We start from the raw sequence: 14,790 nt of genomic DNA on the forward strand, positions 1-14,790 counted from the left end.
ATTCTCCTACGCCTTGTTTATTATTTCCTCTTCCTGAAATATAGCCCAGATCCCTGACCTGCAACTCTACAGCCCAGATGCCCACTGTTTTCCCAGCCAGCTTTCGGGAGCAGCTGTTTCACACAACAGCAGATTACTCCTGTGTGGTGGGAGGCAGTTACTGTACTCAAGCTGCTGCCTCTCCTGCAAGCAGCCCGTGGGTTGTATTTCAGCTGTGCAGGGGGCTACAGGCCTTCCTATGGGCAGGTTCATGCCTGGCACAGCATTAAGTAGGTGGCGTGTCTCCATGTGAGCCATAGGGAGCCTCTGGTGTGCACAGAGGCAAGGTACAACTTGGTGGTGTAGAGCCAGCAGCTCTCCTACCTGTGGCTCTGGCGTACGCAGTACACTGAAGGGCACAATTTGGGAAGCCCTGTTGCGGAGGAAACCTGCGTGCCTTCCAGGTGCATCACAGGGTACTCTGGCCCTTCCCAGCCCTGGGACACCCTACGCCACATGCCTCTGCGCCCATCTTCAACAGTGCAGGGCAGAGCAGAGACATTTGCCTGTTGCTTTACTTGCTGATGCTTTGCAAGGAGCCCATGTTCTTTTGGAGAGTGCAAATCTCGCAGAGGAGGAAGCAGCCATGCAAGCGCTTGGCAGTGGGGGAGAAACACTTTCAAGACCATGCAAGTCCTGCTGGACCCTGTCCCAAGGATACTGGCTTGTGAAAAAAGCCTTGTCCAGCCTGTATGGCTGGGGTCAGGTTCCCTCCTGTGGCTGAGAGCTGCCACAGCAGGAACCAGCAGCTCTGCGATGCTGTGCAAAGCGTGCAAGGGACAGGCGTCTCATGCTAAAACCACTTCTCCTGAGACTGGTATCGAAATTACATCCCATCTCTTGCCAGTTAACGCCAAGGTCTTCCAAGAGAGCACGCCTAATTGCTGTACATAGTAACGGGATAGTCATTTGCAGCCCTTCTGACAGTAGACAGATCTCTGGGATGTTCCTCTTAACCAGGACCAGACCTACTCTTGAGTGGACTGTCATTAAAGTGACGGGATTTTTCTTATTTCTGTTATGCAAGGTAGAAAACACAGGTTCCTGAGCCGAGGACAGCGCAGCGCATTTTTACCCAGCCTGTAGTATATAAACCCCCAAAGTCTTTGTAGGCTCTACCACTTTGGTCATCCCGGACAGGTAACAGTGGATGGCTCTGTGCTGGCACTGACAGGTACTGCAGTAGGACATGAGTAGGCCAAGTGTTGTGTGGGTGTATATATGAGGTGAGTAGGTAGCTTATAATTCATGGATGCTATATGTTACCTGCTTTTTGGAACAAGTGCTGCATAAACAGTCGGTGCTACCGAAGCACTGACCTGTGCATGCGTTTGCTGATGTTGTGCAGTCACCGGGCGTGCCAGGACCGGGCGGGAAGTCAGCACAATGCCTCAAGATATGTTATCAATTGTAAATGTGGCAGGAAGTCATTAAAGATTTCCTGAGCTATTCCCTGGGAAAAGACTACCTCCAGGCTCCAGCAAAGTCAGAAGACTTGTACTGCCAGGGCTGAGAAATCAGAAGAAAAATTGCTCTAATAAGCTGATGTCAGCAGCTTCAGCAGGGAGTCCTCTGCTCCAGACAAATCCTGTGCCCAGGGGGTTGGGGTGGTGATGGATGACGAGATTTGGGGGACGTGCCAAGGGGCTCTTTGTAGCTCACTTGCTCCAGCCAGGCTCATCTGAGCCTCCCTAAGACTCTGGGGGCTAAGAGAGGTACAGACATAGAGAGGTCTGAATCCTTCGTCTCTAAAGATTTGTAAATCCCTATAGGTGAAAATAAGTGACATCTTATTTTAAGAAAGCTGTTTGGTTGCTCCATGAGCTCTCAGCCACAGCCTCAGGAGGCAGATTCACAGACGCCGAGCTCTCTTGGACCAACTAGGCAAAGACAATTTCCTGCCATCAGGAGGCAATCAGAGACTGGGACAAGAGTGTGAGCAGTGAGGGAGGTCAAACCAGGCAGGTCAGAGCAAGGAGCCCCAGTATTTGTAGGGACTCATTCAAAAAGACTTGAAGGGGGTTGGGGCATGATTTAATGATGATACCAGGAATTCATGTGACTCATCTCACCTGATGTATGGGATAACTCTCACTTTCATTGCTGCAGATATGTCTGTCTTGAAAAACATTTATGTTTTACCAGCAATATGTTTCTATCTTTTTTTTTCCCAAAAAAATCTCACCGACCAGCCTCTGGTCAAGACTCAAAGGCTTACTCAGCGGATAAAAGGTCTTGGGGAATTACTGTGGAAATCTCATTTCTGGGCTGTGCCTACAGGTACAAAATTAAAAAAAAAAAAAGTAACTACTAACTCTGTGAGATTATTTAACTGCTGAAAAACTTAGTGTTCTGGGTAAAAACAAAGTCATCATACTATGGTCAAGGGAAAAGAGCCAGATAGTTACATTTCACAGTGTTCATTTCCTCACTGGAAAAGATGAGCAGAGTAAGAGACCTTTCTTCTTAAAACAAAACAAAACAAAACAAAAAACCCAACAACAGCAAAAAAAAAGGTATGTGAGGATTAGGCAGCCGAACTTCCAGTTTTGAGTACCTGCAAAAACCCTACGAGTGAACTTGTAAAATCAGATAGTCTGCGATGTCTAGCAACCACCAGTATGCACCTGGCTCACAGTCTAATTTTGAGTGCCGAGAGCAGCAGGGACAGAAATGAGTAGTTTGAACTTGATCAAGATGTGTATGGGGATTTTTCCACTATTTATTTTTTACATGCTATTTCAATTTAGGGCATTTGTTCCTTAAATGCAGAGCCTTGCTTACAAGCCTGCCAAAGGTGATACAACTTTTTAACCTGTTGGATCATTTACTGGTTATTCTGTAAAAACCATGTTATTTCTAACACACATAATAACAGAAATAAGCTGTCTCTCCTTTGAAAATTAACATTTATGGTTAGAATAATTTTTCTTTCCCTACAGTGAACAGTTATAGAATTGTTAGCCCCTAAGCTAGTGTAAGCTGGTCTGCCCCAACTTGAAAATGTTTTGAGATGAGAGAGAGCCATGAAACGTATTTTGTCCTCTATCTGTTTGGCTGTACCAGTGTAGCATACTGCATAGAAACCAGCAGTCTTTTTTCCTCTCATTGTTGATTAAGGTACCCATTTAAATGGCCAGAAGAGTTTTTCTTATCTCAGACTCAGAGTATGTATCTCACATATATGTCTTTGATTCTCTTCCCACAGGAGAGAAAGAAAATATAGCTGAAAAACAAAGGCATATTTCTCTAGCAGGATTTCAAGGGAGAAAGCCTGCCTGCCTGGACTGCAAGGAGGTACCCTACACGCACACAGAAACATTCCCCAGGACTGGTGACACCATTGTTCAGCCTCGCTCTTGCTGAGAAGGTTTCCACACAACGCTTCAACAATGAATTTCCTCCGGAGGCGTCTCTCAGACAGTAGTTTCGTGGCAAATTTGCCCAATGGCTACATGATGGACTTGCAGCGCCCCGACAACTCCACGAGCTCCCCGGTTTCTCCTGCCATGGAGAGAAAGCATCCTCAGCCACCACAGCCCTCACACTCTTCCTCTACTGGCACCAGCATCTTCAGCTCCATCTCCAGTGCCATGAAGCAAACCACACAAGCGGCTGCAGGACTAATCGACCACTCAGCGAGCCCCACACCACCTGTGGCCCAGAAACCCAAGATCCTCCTGGTGATCGATGACGCGCACACGGACTGGTAAGTCATCATGGTCCTCCCTGCTGAATTCAGCTCCACAAAGTTTGGGGGATGAGAGGGATGTGGGAAGCACGGGGCATCTGCAAGGATGTACACAGATATTTTCACATCTAGGTCACCAACTCTGGCCCCAGGTCGGTGTCTGTCCAGTGACTTGTGTAAATGGCAGAGTAAGCTTTTCTCATTTCTTTCTTGAAAAAAAAGTTCATTTGGCACTCATTGGCAAATTTCTTTATAGTCTCAGTATATGAGCACACATAGAGCATTCTTGGCTCAGCAGGCTTAGCTGAGCTGTCACATCTACCAATGGTCCTAAGAAGGACACCATCACAGCTGAAGGTGTGTTAGTGATGTGGTTCAGGACCTTAGCTTACTGTTTGTACTGGCTCTAAAAGTGAAAAGGCACTCAATCTCTCCAGCTCCCAGTCTCTTTTGAGCTTTTCTCTGGATGTAAATTTGTACATAAATTACAAAAAGATAACCCAAGCTTACTACTACCAATAGTAATGACTGGAGTTCATTTGCTGGTCAAGGGTCCTTAACCTGCTAATCATAGTGGCTATTGGCAAAAGCCTCTCAGGCTCAGCCAAGTCTCAGATTTGTCTTGTTCATGCAGGTCTCTGTTTACAAACAAAAGTTTGGAAGTTTGTTTCCTGTGATATTGGGCAGCAGAGGACACTTTCCAAAGGGTAGGGGAACTGAAGTCTTCTGAAATGTTAGAGAAATGACTTACTGCTTGCTGTGTCCTCCCTTTCAAAGTTGGGTGGTTTAGAAAGCTTTAGGCAAGCTGGCCAAGAGACTTATTTGGGGGGAAAATCCAGAGCACGTGTTGAGGAGATGCTCTTGTTTCATCTGCCAGCTTGTCACAACACAGAAAAAAGGAAAAGGTCACACAAGCAAGGGGACCGTATTGAAGACCTCAAAATGAAAGAAGTTGGGTTACCAGGTCTTGGCCAAGGGAGATTATTTTATTGTTCTTTTCATCCTACGCCACTCTTCAGTAAAGTTGTCACTTTCAGTCTTCCCTGCTTTCCCAGGAGAATGGGGACAGGGTGGGACCTGCCTCCCTGGGTGTATCTTCACAAAGCAAGAGCTTAGCTCTTAGCTAAAAAGGGGCAATGACTGAGTACAACTAGGTCAGGCTTCTTCAGCCAACTTGAAGTAAGAGAAGGAAAACAGTGGGATTTTTCTCAAAGGAAAACCAACTTTTTAACTGAGTGGGAAAGTCCCTGATAAGGTGGTTGTCGTATCAAATGTTTCACCGGCCTACTGTCTTTTATCACAGAAGCAGCCTCTTAATGCCAGGTAGTTTAGTCGGCAACACCAGTCTAGCTCAACCCTGATGTCTCCTTCCTGAGTGCACCTGCAAGTCTCCCAGAAGGCTGATGCTCACTAACCTCCATCTCTGCTTAACATTTTTGCAGTTCCTTGAAGATGCTGCCAGGTGGCAGTCCCTTAACATAGCATCCTCCAGCTGGGGCTGGGAGTGCCTCTAATGCACAGCTCTAGCATCTGGGGCTTAGCCGGCACTACTTAGTCCAAACACTGTAATCAGAGAGGAAAGCCCTAGCTCAAAGGCCAATCTAGTTTTTCCTTGAGATTAATGGTACTGAGGGTAGTCTGGGCAGGGGAAAGGATGAGGAGGGGTTGGGCTCTTTTGCAGTGTTTTCATGTTTTAAAATACACACTGCATTCAAATCCCTGCCTTTATATCTCCCAGCTGCTGTTCTGTCATGCAGACTTCATGGTCTGTGAGCTGAGCTTGCCCAAGGAGCTGCAGGAAAGAGCAGCTGGGAGATATAAAGAGGAGGTATGGCTACCCATGCTGTCTTCACTCCTCCACTCATGTGTAAGCACTCTGCACATCCTGCTGTCTTGGCTATCCCTCTGCTGTCTATAACTTAGTAGTTTCTATACATGATGGGGGACCCCTTTCATCTCTCCCAGCTCTCTGCCTTTATCCACAGGCTTGCAGATGTCAAATAATGCTGCTTGCAAAGGCTCCCTGCCTTCACTCTCTCTAAGGTTGTGAGGGCGTTGAACAAAATCAGTGTATGCATTCATGACCGTATCATGACATATGTATGACATGAAAACCAAGGAAACAACATTACTAACCCTTGCCTGCAACAGATTTCTATGGCTCTTTGTAGCGTGGACAGAAACACATGCCTAGAAACTTCCCCAGCCTAAAGGTAGCAGGTGGTCCTTTCTGGGAGAGCGTACCAATGCAACCACTCCAGTAGGCCAGGAGTGCTACTTGGCAGTTGATTTTCATGTCTCCAGGAAACTCAGTGAGCCCTTGAGAGCAGCACTGGAGAGCAGGGGCTCCATGGCTCCATGGATGTTTATTCTTGGTACGGTACTTCTGAGCAATACCAGTCATCTTCTTGGTCTCAGCCAGGGTGTTATGTGAGCTCAAGCTGACCAGCTCGAGGCAGCAGTGTTTGCCTTGTGAGAGCACAGCTGAAGAAGCTGGTTATCCAGGGATTCTGGCTGTCCACTCTGCATCACGTATGGAGACAGTCCCAGACTTTGGAGGGTGAACAACAACCTATTGTTACTTCTGTGCTGGTGATTTTGGGTTTGGGAGAAGCATCATGTTTGCAATGCATTTCCCCTCTGCCTGCTCTGGTTCTTGTTACTTGTGAAACCTTTGTATTTGGTTTTCAAGGAACCCTTTCCTTCTCCTTTTGAAACAGTTAACTCTACTAGAAAAGATCCCCAAGAAATAACTACTGAAGCGCTACCTTTATTTTAAAGGCAGGGGGCTTCCACAATGCCTCCTCCCCCACAGCAAGTTACATGGGGTTTACAACAAGGACTAGCTTGTTCATGGACAGGAAGGGTGAGAGACAGTGGGATCTGCCATTTGATTTCTCTTCTCTAACTGAAAACACCTTCTCATAATTGGAGACTGTAGCAATAATGCCAAGCCAGACATTAATTTATCATCACTGTATTACAGCAGAGGCAAAGAGCTGAAATTGTGGATTAGGGCGAGGTGTTGCACAAGTGCATGACGAAATGCTCTAACAACCCAAATAGGCAAGTGCATGTTGAATGCACTTTAAAGTGACAAATGGCAATCCTTTCTATTTTTAAGGAGTTCCTATGTCTCTGATGGCACAGGATAGCACTCAACTTCTCTCAGAGGTCTAGAGGAAGTGAAGAGCATCCATGGAAATCCATGGCCTGTCTTCCTCCATAAAATCCTTACCACTCTTGACATGCAATATGCTCTGGTTTATTCCAAAGACAAAATACTATAAAAATAATGTGAGCCCCACAGAATACGATCAGCTGCTTTCTGCATTAACAGCAGTAAAAGAAAGGTACGTTCTATTAAAAGCAAGGGAACTCGCCCAGCTTTCTGTTAAAGTGGCAACGTTTTGACAAATTTTCCATCCTTCTCTAAGACCCGGCTCTAGCACATTGCAAGGAAGCACACAGTGAATCTGCCACATGCAGGATGTGCACAAGAGGAACAAAACCTGTACGGCTCCCTTGTGTTCTTGGCTTTGACAGGCAGCCCTCAGAGACACCCACAGCAGTGAATGTATCCATGCATTGGCACGCTAGGGAAAAACTCTGCTTCTCTTCAGTCATTAATGGTACGTATCTCAGCCTGGTAGCCTCCACCTGGAGAATGAGGCACCTTCTTGTGGGCTGGGAGTGTCTGTGCCTTGGGAGACTTCCAAAAATGCATCCACAACTTACCTACAGCAGCTGCCAGAAAAAAGGAGCTCAGACATGAATACATGCACACACACACACACACATGCAAACACACAGCAAAAGGGAGTGGGACCATGAGGAAGGGGGGTGGCAGGACTCCATGTAATGGCAGATGGGCCAGCTCCGGCAGCCTGACCTCAGCCAGGAGGAAAACATCCCACCTCTGGCAACTTCCTCGCCCAACGCGCTATTAAGTAAAATCATGCTTTTGCTGGATTGAATTTCTCAGCGGATCAAACAGGGTTTAGTACTGTGAATTGTTAACCCCTGTCCTCTGCAAAAGCGCTCAGCTTTCTAGCCTAATGCTTCATGTTTAAACAGCTTATTTGGGAAGTGATTAAGCACAGCTAAGGCTCCTATTAACAACATATGCTAAAAACATTGCTTTTTGGACCAGACAGTATAACAAAGTTGTTCTTGTTGCATTTGTTAGATATCTTGGTTGCATTTGTGAAATATCTCATATCACTTTTCAAAGCCATTGATGTGTTTTGTCCAAATTTCAGGCCATTTCAGGTGCTAACAATGTTACATGCTGTCTTGCATAAAATACGTGTGCCCTATGTGCAGCAGTTCCACACGCAAGGATTGTGCCATGTTTCACAGAAAAAAAAGCCACAGAGGATATTTTAGGAGACACAAAATTGCATTGTTGTTTTCCCATTATTTACTTTACAGCCAAATCTGCCTGAACATACTGTCTCCAAAAATTTAAAGATGAAGGAAGAGGAAAAACTGTGATTAATACTGAATGAAATCCTCTTAATACATCTGAAATGGTTCTTTGTATAACAATAATGTCATGATTCAGGTCTAATTATGGACTGACCTGACAGGATTACTGTTTTATACTGTTCTGAGGAAGTTATCAACCCTTTTTTTATTAAAATAAAACTATTTTTACTTCTGATAGTACATGACAATATTGAGCCTTAAATATGTCATTTGTCAAAAAATATAATTGGTCAAATAATAACAGTCTAATACTGAATTTTAGTAACATGGGACTTCCTAAATCCTATTTTTTTTGCAAGGAATTGCTTTTCAAAAATATTCAATGAGTGTCATGAGTCTTTTCATGCTTTCAGTAGGCTGAAGATGACATACTAAGGCTCCCATTCACAGGAATATTTCTGTACCTATCTCAGTTAAATACAATGGAAAGTTTTGGACTAGCTTTTGGCTTTGGACTTCATTATCATTTATCTTTATTATTATTATTATTCAGAATTGATACTTCAAGCTTGACCTCAGGAATTTGCAGGTTAAACTGCAAAGTTTTGTCTATTTTTCCTGATAAGAAACTCAAAATCATCTAACATGGTGGTAACTGACAATAAATGATTATGAATTAGCTTTTATTATACAGGGGTCACCTCTTAAGGTTTCACAAGTTCTGTGCAATTATGTGGCTATAATTTGAAAAAACTTACAAGTAAAATTTATGTTTTCACAAATCTGGCTAAAAAACTTACATTTTCATCATTTAGCCATGTCTACCCAGGACTGAATATTTCTGTTCCTATAATTCATGCCAAGTGTGACTTGAGGGCAAAATTCCACTTTAGGAAAAGAGGTGGCAAGTTTGTGTTAAACATGTGTGTGTGCATGCATGCACACTTGGAAGCAGAATGAAGAGTTTCTGTATTCCCAAGCATACAGACATAAGGGTGAAAAGGAGGTAAGGCTGTCAAAGATATTCAATAAATTGCATTTATCACATCACTTTCCAATCTGTTTTAGGTATATCACCATCATGTCTGCCTGTATTTTTGTCCTGCATATGTAAAGCAGCTTGGGATCTAGTCCTCCTAAATGAAAGGTGATACAGAAATGTAAAGGATTAGTATCATTGCAAAAATAGACACAAGGAATATGGAAAACATTCCGCACCAGGTTATAAATATGCTAATGCAAGTCAAATCTGGGACCTTAATTGCTTTACCAGAGTTCCTATAAATGCATAGAATTTAACCTCAGAATGTCCTGCCTAGTCCCATACATATTAAAAAAAAAAAAATCCCTCAGATGTATTTCTCAAGGTTTGTGAGCCAGATTTCTTCTGCTTGAAAGTCAGCAGCCCTGCCCCAGTGTTGGTTCTAGTTAGCCCAGTTCCCCTGCTCCTCAGGTTCAGGGAGGGCAGAAGTGGGCTGGAATAAAATATTGCACAATCCTCAACAAAATGATACCCCTTGCAAACAGCTCCAGGCCATACCATCTAGATTTAGCAACGTGGAAATGTTCCGGCAATGTACTATTTTGATAATACACAAAATAAAATTGCTGCCTCATGTTGTACTTAAAGCAGCCCCCTGACTACCCCCCCCCCAGCTCTTTGTGGCAGGGAGGAATGTGACCACGATGTAGCCTGGGTGGGGGATCAGACCTACAGCAAAGTGTCCTTCCTATCCTGACAGCTCAGAGATGTACAAAAAGCCATGCCCAAAAGCAATAGTGCTGCACTAACTAGTGCTTCTTCTCTTGGGGGATGGCTTTGATTACCTCCATTTCACGAGCAGGAGGTGGCACAGGAAGATTCTGGGAGGCCGGTATTGTGTGGGACTCTGCAGTTTCTTGAATAGAAAGAGTGGCCTGAATGGTTGTGTCTGCAATTGTTGAAGTGCTGGTGGCCTGCCAACACAGGTCTGCCCCAAAAACAGGCCTTCGGTTCCCTGAGAGAACAGGAGGACTCACAAAAGAAGATTTTAAAAAACCTGCTCCCTTCCTGCCCCAAAGCTTCCCTTTCTGTGTGCATTCAAGCCAAGAAAATCCTTCCAGCCCTCTAGGGTGGGACCTCGGACGTCATCAAGGACCTCACCACGAGGACTTCCTTTATCCAAAAAACCCAAAACCATACCACTATCACAGCCCAATACAAACCTCTTCAGGAGAGGCGTTTCTTTCCTTGGTGTGATCCCATAACTAATGATGCCTCAGGGGTTGTTTTACGGTAACCAGAGTGGGCTGGGTTTTGTGGTTCTTCCCAGAAGGCAACAAAGGCAGTCTGTTCCCACAGCCTGACCTTGGACACCGAGGACCTACCTGCAGCACAGCTGAGCTGGCTCTCCATTTGGTGGCTCCAGCAAACCAGGTGGTGACAGCACTGAGAGCAAGATGATCTCGCCCCAGGGAGGCACGGGGCTGAAAGCAGCAATACTGCACCCCGGGGCTGAAGTTGAAACTTTTGTGGAGCTCCTGGCAAAGTATCAGTGTATTTAGGGTTACCTTTTGACCCAACCCAAAACTTAGATTTACCTCTTGGTCCTTCCCTGTCTGTCTGTACAGTGTAGGTATCTTTTCCTTCTTTCTGCACATGCCTCTGGTCCATTTAACCTGTAATTCAGACCTTGTTTTCTGAGGTGTCGAAGCACACATCCATCATGCTTATCCACCATCTTTAGTATCCTGACACCGCCCACCCCTGGCCCAAGGTACTCTTACAAAATAAATATTAACTACCAACCAGTCCATCCAACAGCTGAACAGTGCATAAAGGTCTCTGGGCCAAAGCAGATGTGGACAAAAGCTCCAGTAGGTTGCAGACCTTGGCATCTGTGGAGTGATTTTTCTCTTCCCTATGCCCTGGGCAGTCAGGATTGACCATCTCAAAAGTCCTTACTATTTACAGCTGGGAATTGCTAAACTGGGGAGAAGTGGTGAAGGGGTCGAGGGCTGGCCCCTGAAAGGAAAACCTTTCTTGTATTCACCCCTGAAGAAAAAAGGGCACAAATGCATCTCTCCTCCCCCCTCTCCTCCCCACTGCCTTTATAGAATGTAGGGGCTGGGGGGTTCGGGGCATTCCAGCGGCTGCTGGCCAGTATCCTGGAAACTGCCTCCTTTTTCCCAGTCCCAGCCCCTTTTATGAAGGAGACAATGCAGACATACAGTGAGTGCCTTGTGCATCACTTGGGCCCCCGGGCCCTTTGACACGGGGATTTCATACAGTGGCTAATCCCCTCCCCTCCCTCCTCAGGGAGGCTTCAGCCTCACCTTTTCCAGGCTGATCCAGAAAGAAATTAGATGCCTTATTTTCCCAAAGGGCTTGAGAGAAATATGTGTAATGTGATTCCAGGGAAATAATTCAGATAATTCCAGAATTTGCCCGTGGATCCCTTTTGGTTTATTTATCCATGTCTCTTCTTCGCTATTTGTCTCCCTCTTTCCTCCACCCACTCCCTTGCCCATCTCTCCCCAGGAGTCCCGCACATTTCCCCTCTCCTCAGCATGTTTTGCTCTGGCCCCTCCACAGGGCAGGAAAGGCTGCTTCCCGCTCCGGATGGGAAGCGGTCTCCATCCAAAGTGTGGCTTGGCTTTCTTTGCTTGTTGTGTCTTGCTCCAGAGGCACAAGCTCAGTCAGAGGATTTGGAGGAATTTGCTATTACAATATCCCAGTGCCCCTCTTTGGCACACTCTCAGTGATACTGAGCCCATTTCTGGGGTGAAGGTACAAGACTGCTCCCGAGTTTGTAGCTCAAGGCCTCTGTCAAACAGTGATGCCCCAAAAAGTGCCTGGGTTCATTCACATCACAGGGGATTTGGGCTCAAGCTTATTTGTTCATCCGAAGGATGGCTTCCCAGTTACTCCAAGACATGCTACCATCCATTGCAATGACATTTGCTATGTCAGCTTCACTGAGGTCTCCCACAGGAAGAGTTGAGCTGTATTTCTTTGATCTCTTCCTATCCTAGGAAATTGCTTCATACAGGAACCATTTTACAGGATACCCTGAAGAAGTCCCATGAATTTGATACAAAATACCAGCCTGTGTTCAAAGCTGCATAATGTGTCATAACCTCTGCTTCACCCAGCTAATGGACCTGCAGGCACAGCTTTACGCTTTGAATCACTGCACTCCTCCAGTCCATCACGGTCACTTCAGATCTCTTCTCCCTCTTGGCTACTCCCTTCCCAATGCTGAAGCTGGTGTTCTGCACCTTTTCTTACATGGGCTGCTGTCTAGTGGCACTGTACCTGGGCAAGAGCTCCTTGGGCACTTTCTTTAGCTGATGCTTGATACCTGGACATCTTTTCCTATTCCTCATCTGTGCAGAGCATTTTCCAGCCTGGCAGAAGTTGTGCAGTCCCCTGCTGCGTTCCTGATGTCTCTGTTTCCCACAGATCCAGAGGGAAACGCTGAAGCAGTCCTCTGAAGCAGCTTGGATATGCTTCTTTGCACCGAGAGAAAAAATGCAGAGAGAAGAGAGAAGAAATAACTCCAGGAGAGACAGTACAAGCTCTGCACAAATAGCTTCTCCTGGATTCCTGTGCTGAGCATGTGTACTGCCTGATGGGTTGAGCACTCATTGCACCTACTTTTGTTTTAAAGCAGAAAGAGAACAAGGCAGATGTAACTGGTTATTTATCACACAAAGAGAAATTGCAAGATGATCTATGCTCTCCTAACAGAAGTAGCTTGTGAGTTTTGGCCCTTTGCTGCTGATCCTGGAAGACCCTACTCCACGTGTGGGAGTTGCTTCTCTTGTGCCATGTTTCTCCATGATGCAGGAGCAGCACAGCGGTGCAGGCTGGCCCCAGCTCCTGTACCTGTAGCCCGCTGGCCCAGCTCTACCTCCCCTGGGCCTGGTGACACGCGAGGCTTTGACGAGGGACTTGGCACCCCATGAGGACTGAATCCTTGTGTTTGCAGGCTACGGGCATTAGTACAAAGCTGCAGGGGAGTGCTCTGATTCGGGCAGCCCTGGCATAGGTGCAGTATAAGCTGTCCCAGCTGTCGGTGAGACCAGAGGGATAAACTCTGGTATTTGAGTGTCTTACATGTGTGTTTGCAGTCATGGATCAGTGCTGGCATCCCTTGCTCAGACAGATGCTTTGCAAACACCTAAGGGCACTAATGTTATACATGGACTTTCTGTGAATTAGCTCTTATGTAGGTAATTGGAGGTGAACTGATCATTTATTTTTCCCTGCTGCTATTAAGGATGCACTCCATATCTGACAGAAAATTGTGTATATGCTTCCTCAAGCCATGGTCGCTGAGGCAGACTGGGACTGTTTCATGGCAGCTCTGGAAAATAAGCTTTTATTCTTTCCAAATTACTTCATAAGGAGAGGCATCAGGTTTCTTGTGGCTCTGTAATCATGTCAGGGCTGAGGCAGAAAGCAGAAGTTATGTTTGTCTGATGCCCTTGCACCCAGAAAATATGTCCTTTTCCAGAGCATGCGGCTTCTTCATCACAAAGAGAAAGGGGTTCGGGGCAAGCTTTCTCCCTGGAAGCCAGGGCAGATCTTTGGCTGTTTATTATGGTGCTTCCTCCCTCCCAGCCAGTGCGGCCGCATTTAAATGCATTGCCTAGCACTGTAAATCCCACCCAGGAACTGCTCTTGAGCATGGCCCTGCAGTTTTCTTCAGTCAAAACATGTTTACGTGCTAATTTACTGAGATCGCAGTAACCGCACCACCCCATCTGCACCCTGCCTAGCCAAATTATAACGCTGTGTTCTGGCGGGTTGAACATCTGACATGCTTTAAAATGAAGGGATGGCCAGCCAAGCGGTGGTCAGTGCTGCAGGCTGCCTGGGAGAGGGGGTGTGTTTGCATGGCCAGTGCCTTGCCCGGTGTCCCGAGCTGGGGGATACCAGACAGCCCCCCTCCTGGGGCAATGAGCCACTCCTCTGATCACTGGCAGTTGGCTGTGCTGGAGGTGAATGGGGACGCTTCTGAGGCTCCCCAGGAAGGCTTTTGACTGGTCTTCTGGGTGCTGCTCCCCTGCTGCACTACAGGCTGTCTAGATAACCCTGCAGCATGTCACTTCCTAGGCAGAAATCTGGAAGAGCCTTGCTCAGGTGGTTTTGGGCCAGAGAGCATCCACAAATGTCTTGCACAGTCTCACCTGCCAGAAACATCCATCTTTCTTTCTCCTGCATCCCCACCAGAGTGTGGTCTTCCTTTCCTTCATCCCACATCCACTGTAGGGACCAGAAGCCATTTCATACATTGCACAATACTGACCAAAAGTCTCTCCCTCTTGCAACAGAGGCATCATGATATTTCTGCAGCATCAGCAATGATTCCAGCTTGCTTGAAATTTCAGGAGCTACAGGGTGAGGCTAAAGCCATTTTTCATTTCAACATAATAGCCTCTACTGCCCAGGGGCTCCAAAACCCCAGGTGCACATTGAAAACATCACTCCATCCATTTCGGTGATGTTTCAGTAAGAAGTATTTCATTCTTACCCTGGGCTGTGTCAAAATGATGGGCTGACCAAAATATTTGGCTGCAAATTGTTTAGCATCTGTAGTCTTCAGAGACTCTCGGAGCAGGTTAACCCTCCTGCGAGGTTG

At 46.2% G+C, this 14,790-nt stretch overlaps 1 protein-coding gene across 2 annotated transcripts in view; it reads left to right on the top strand.

The window, feature by feature from the left end:
• The window catches only part of SYN3 (synapsin III), a 208,747-nt gene that overhangs the window by 17,078 nt on the left and 176,879 nt on the right, over positions 1-14,790 (top strand). For both annotated transcript variants that reach the window (XM_076338922.1, XM_076338931.1), the window contains one exon: positions 3,248-3,748. In XM_076338922.1, coding sequence (XP_076195037.1) covers positions 3,432-3,748 — 317 coding nt within the window. In that variant the 5' untranslated portion in view covers positions 3,248-3,431. The remainder of the gene's footprint in view (positions 1-3,247; positions 3,749-14,790) is intronic.

The sequence above is a fragment of the Aptenodytes patagonicus genome, chromosome 1 (genome assembly GCF_965638725.1).
Source record: "Aptenodytes patagonicus chromosome 1, bAptPat1.pri.cur, whole genome shotgun sequence".
NCBI classification, from domain to species: domain Eukaryota; kingdom Metazoa; phylum Chordata; class Aves; order Sphenisciformes; family Spheniscidae; genus Aptenodytes; species Aptenodytes patagonicus.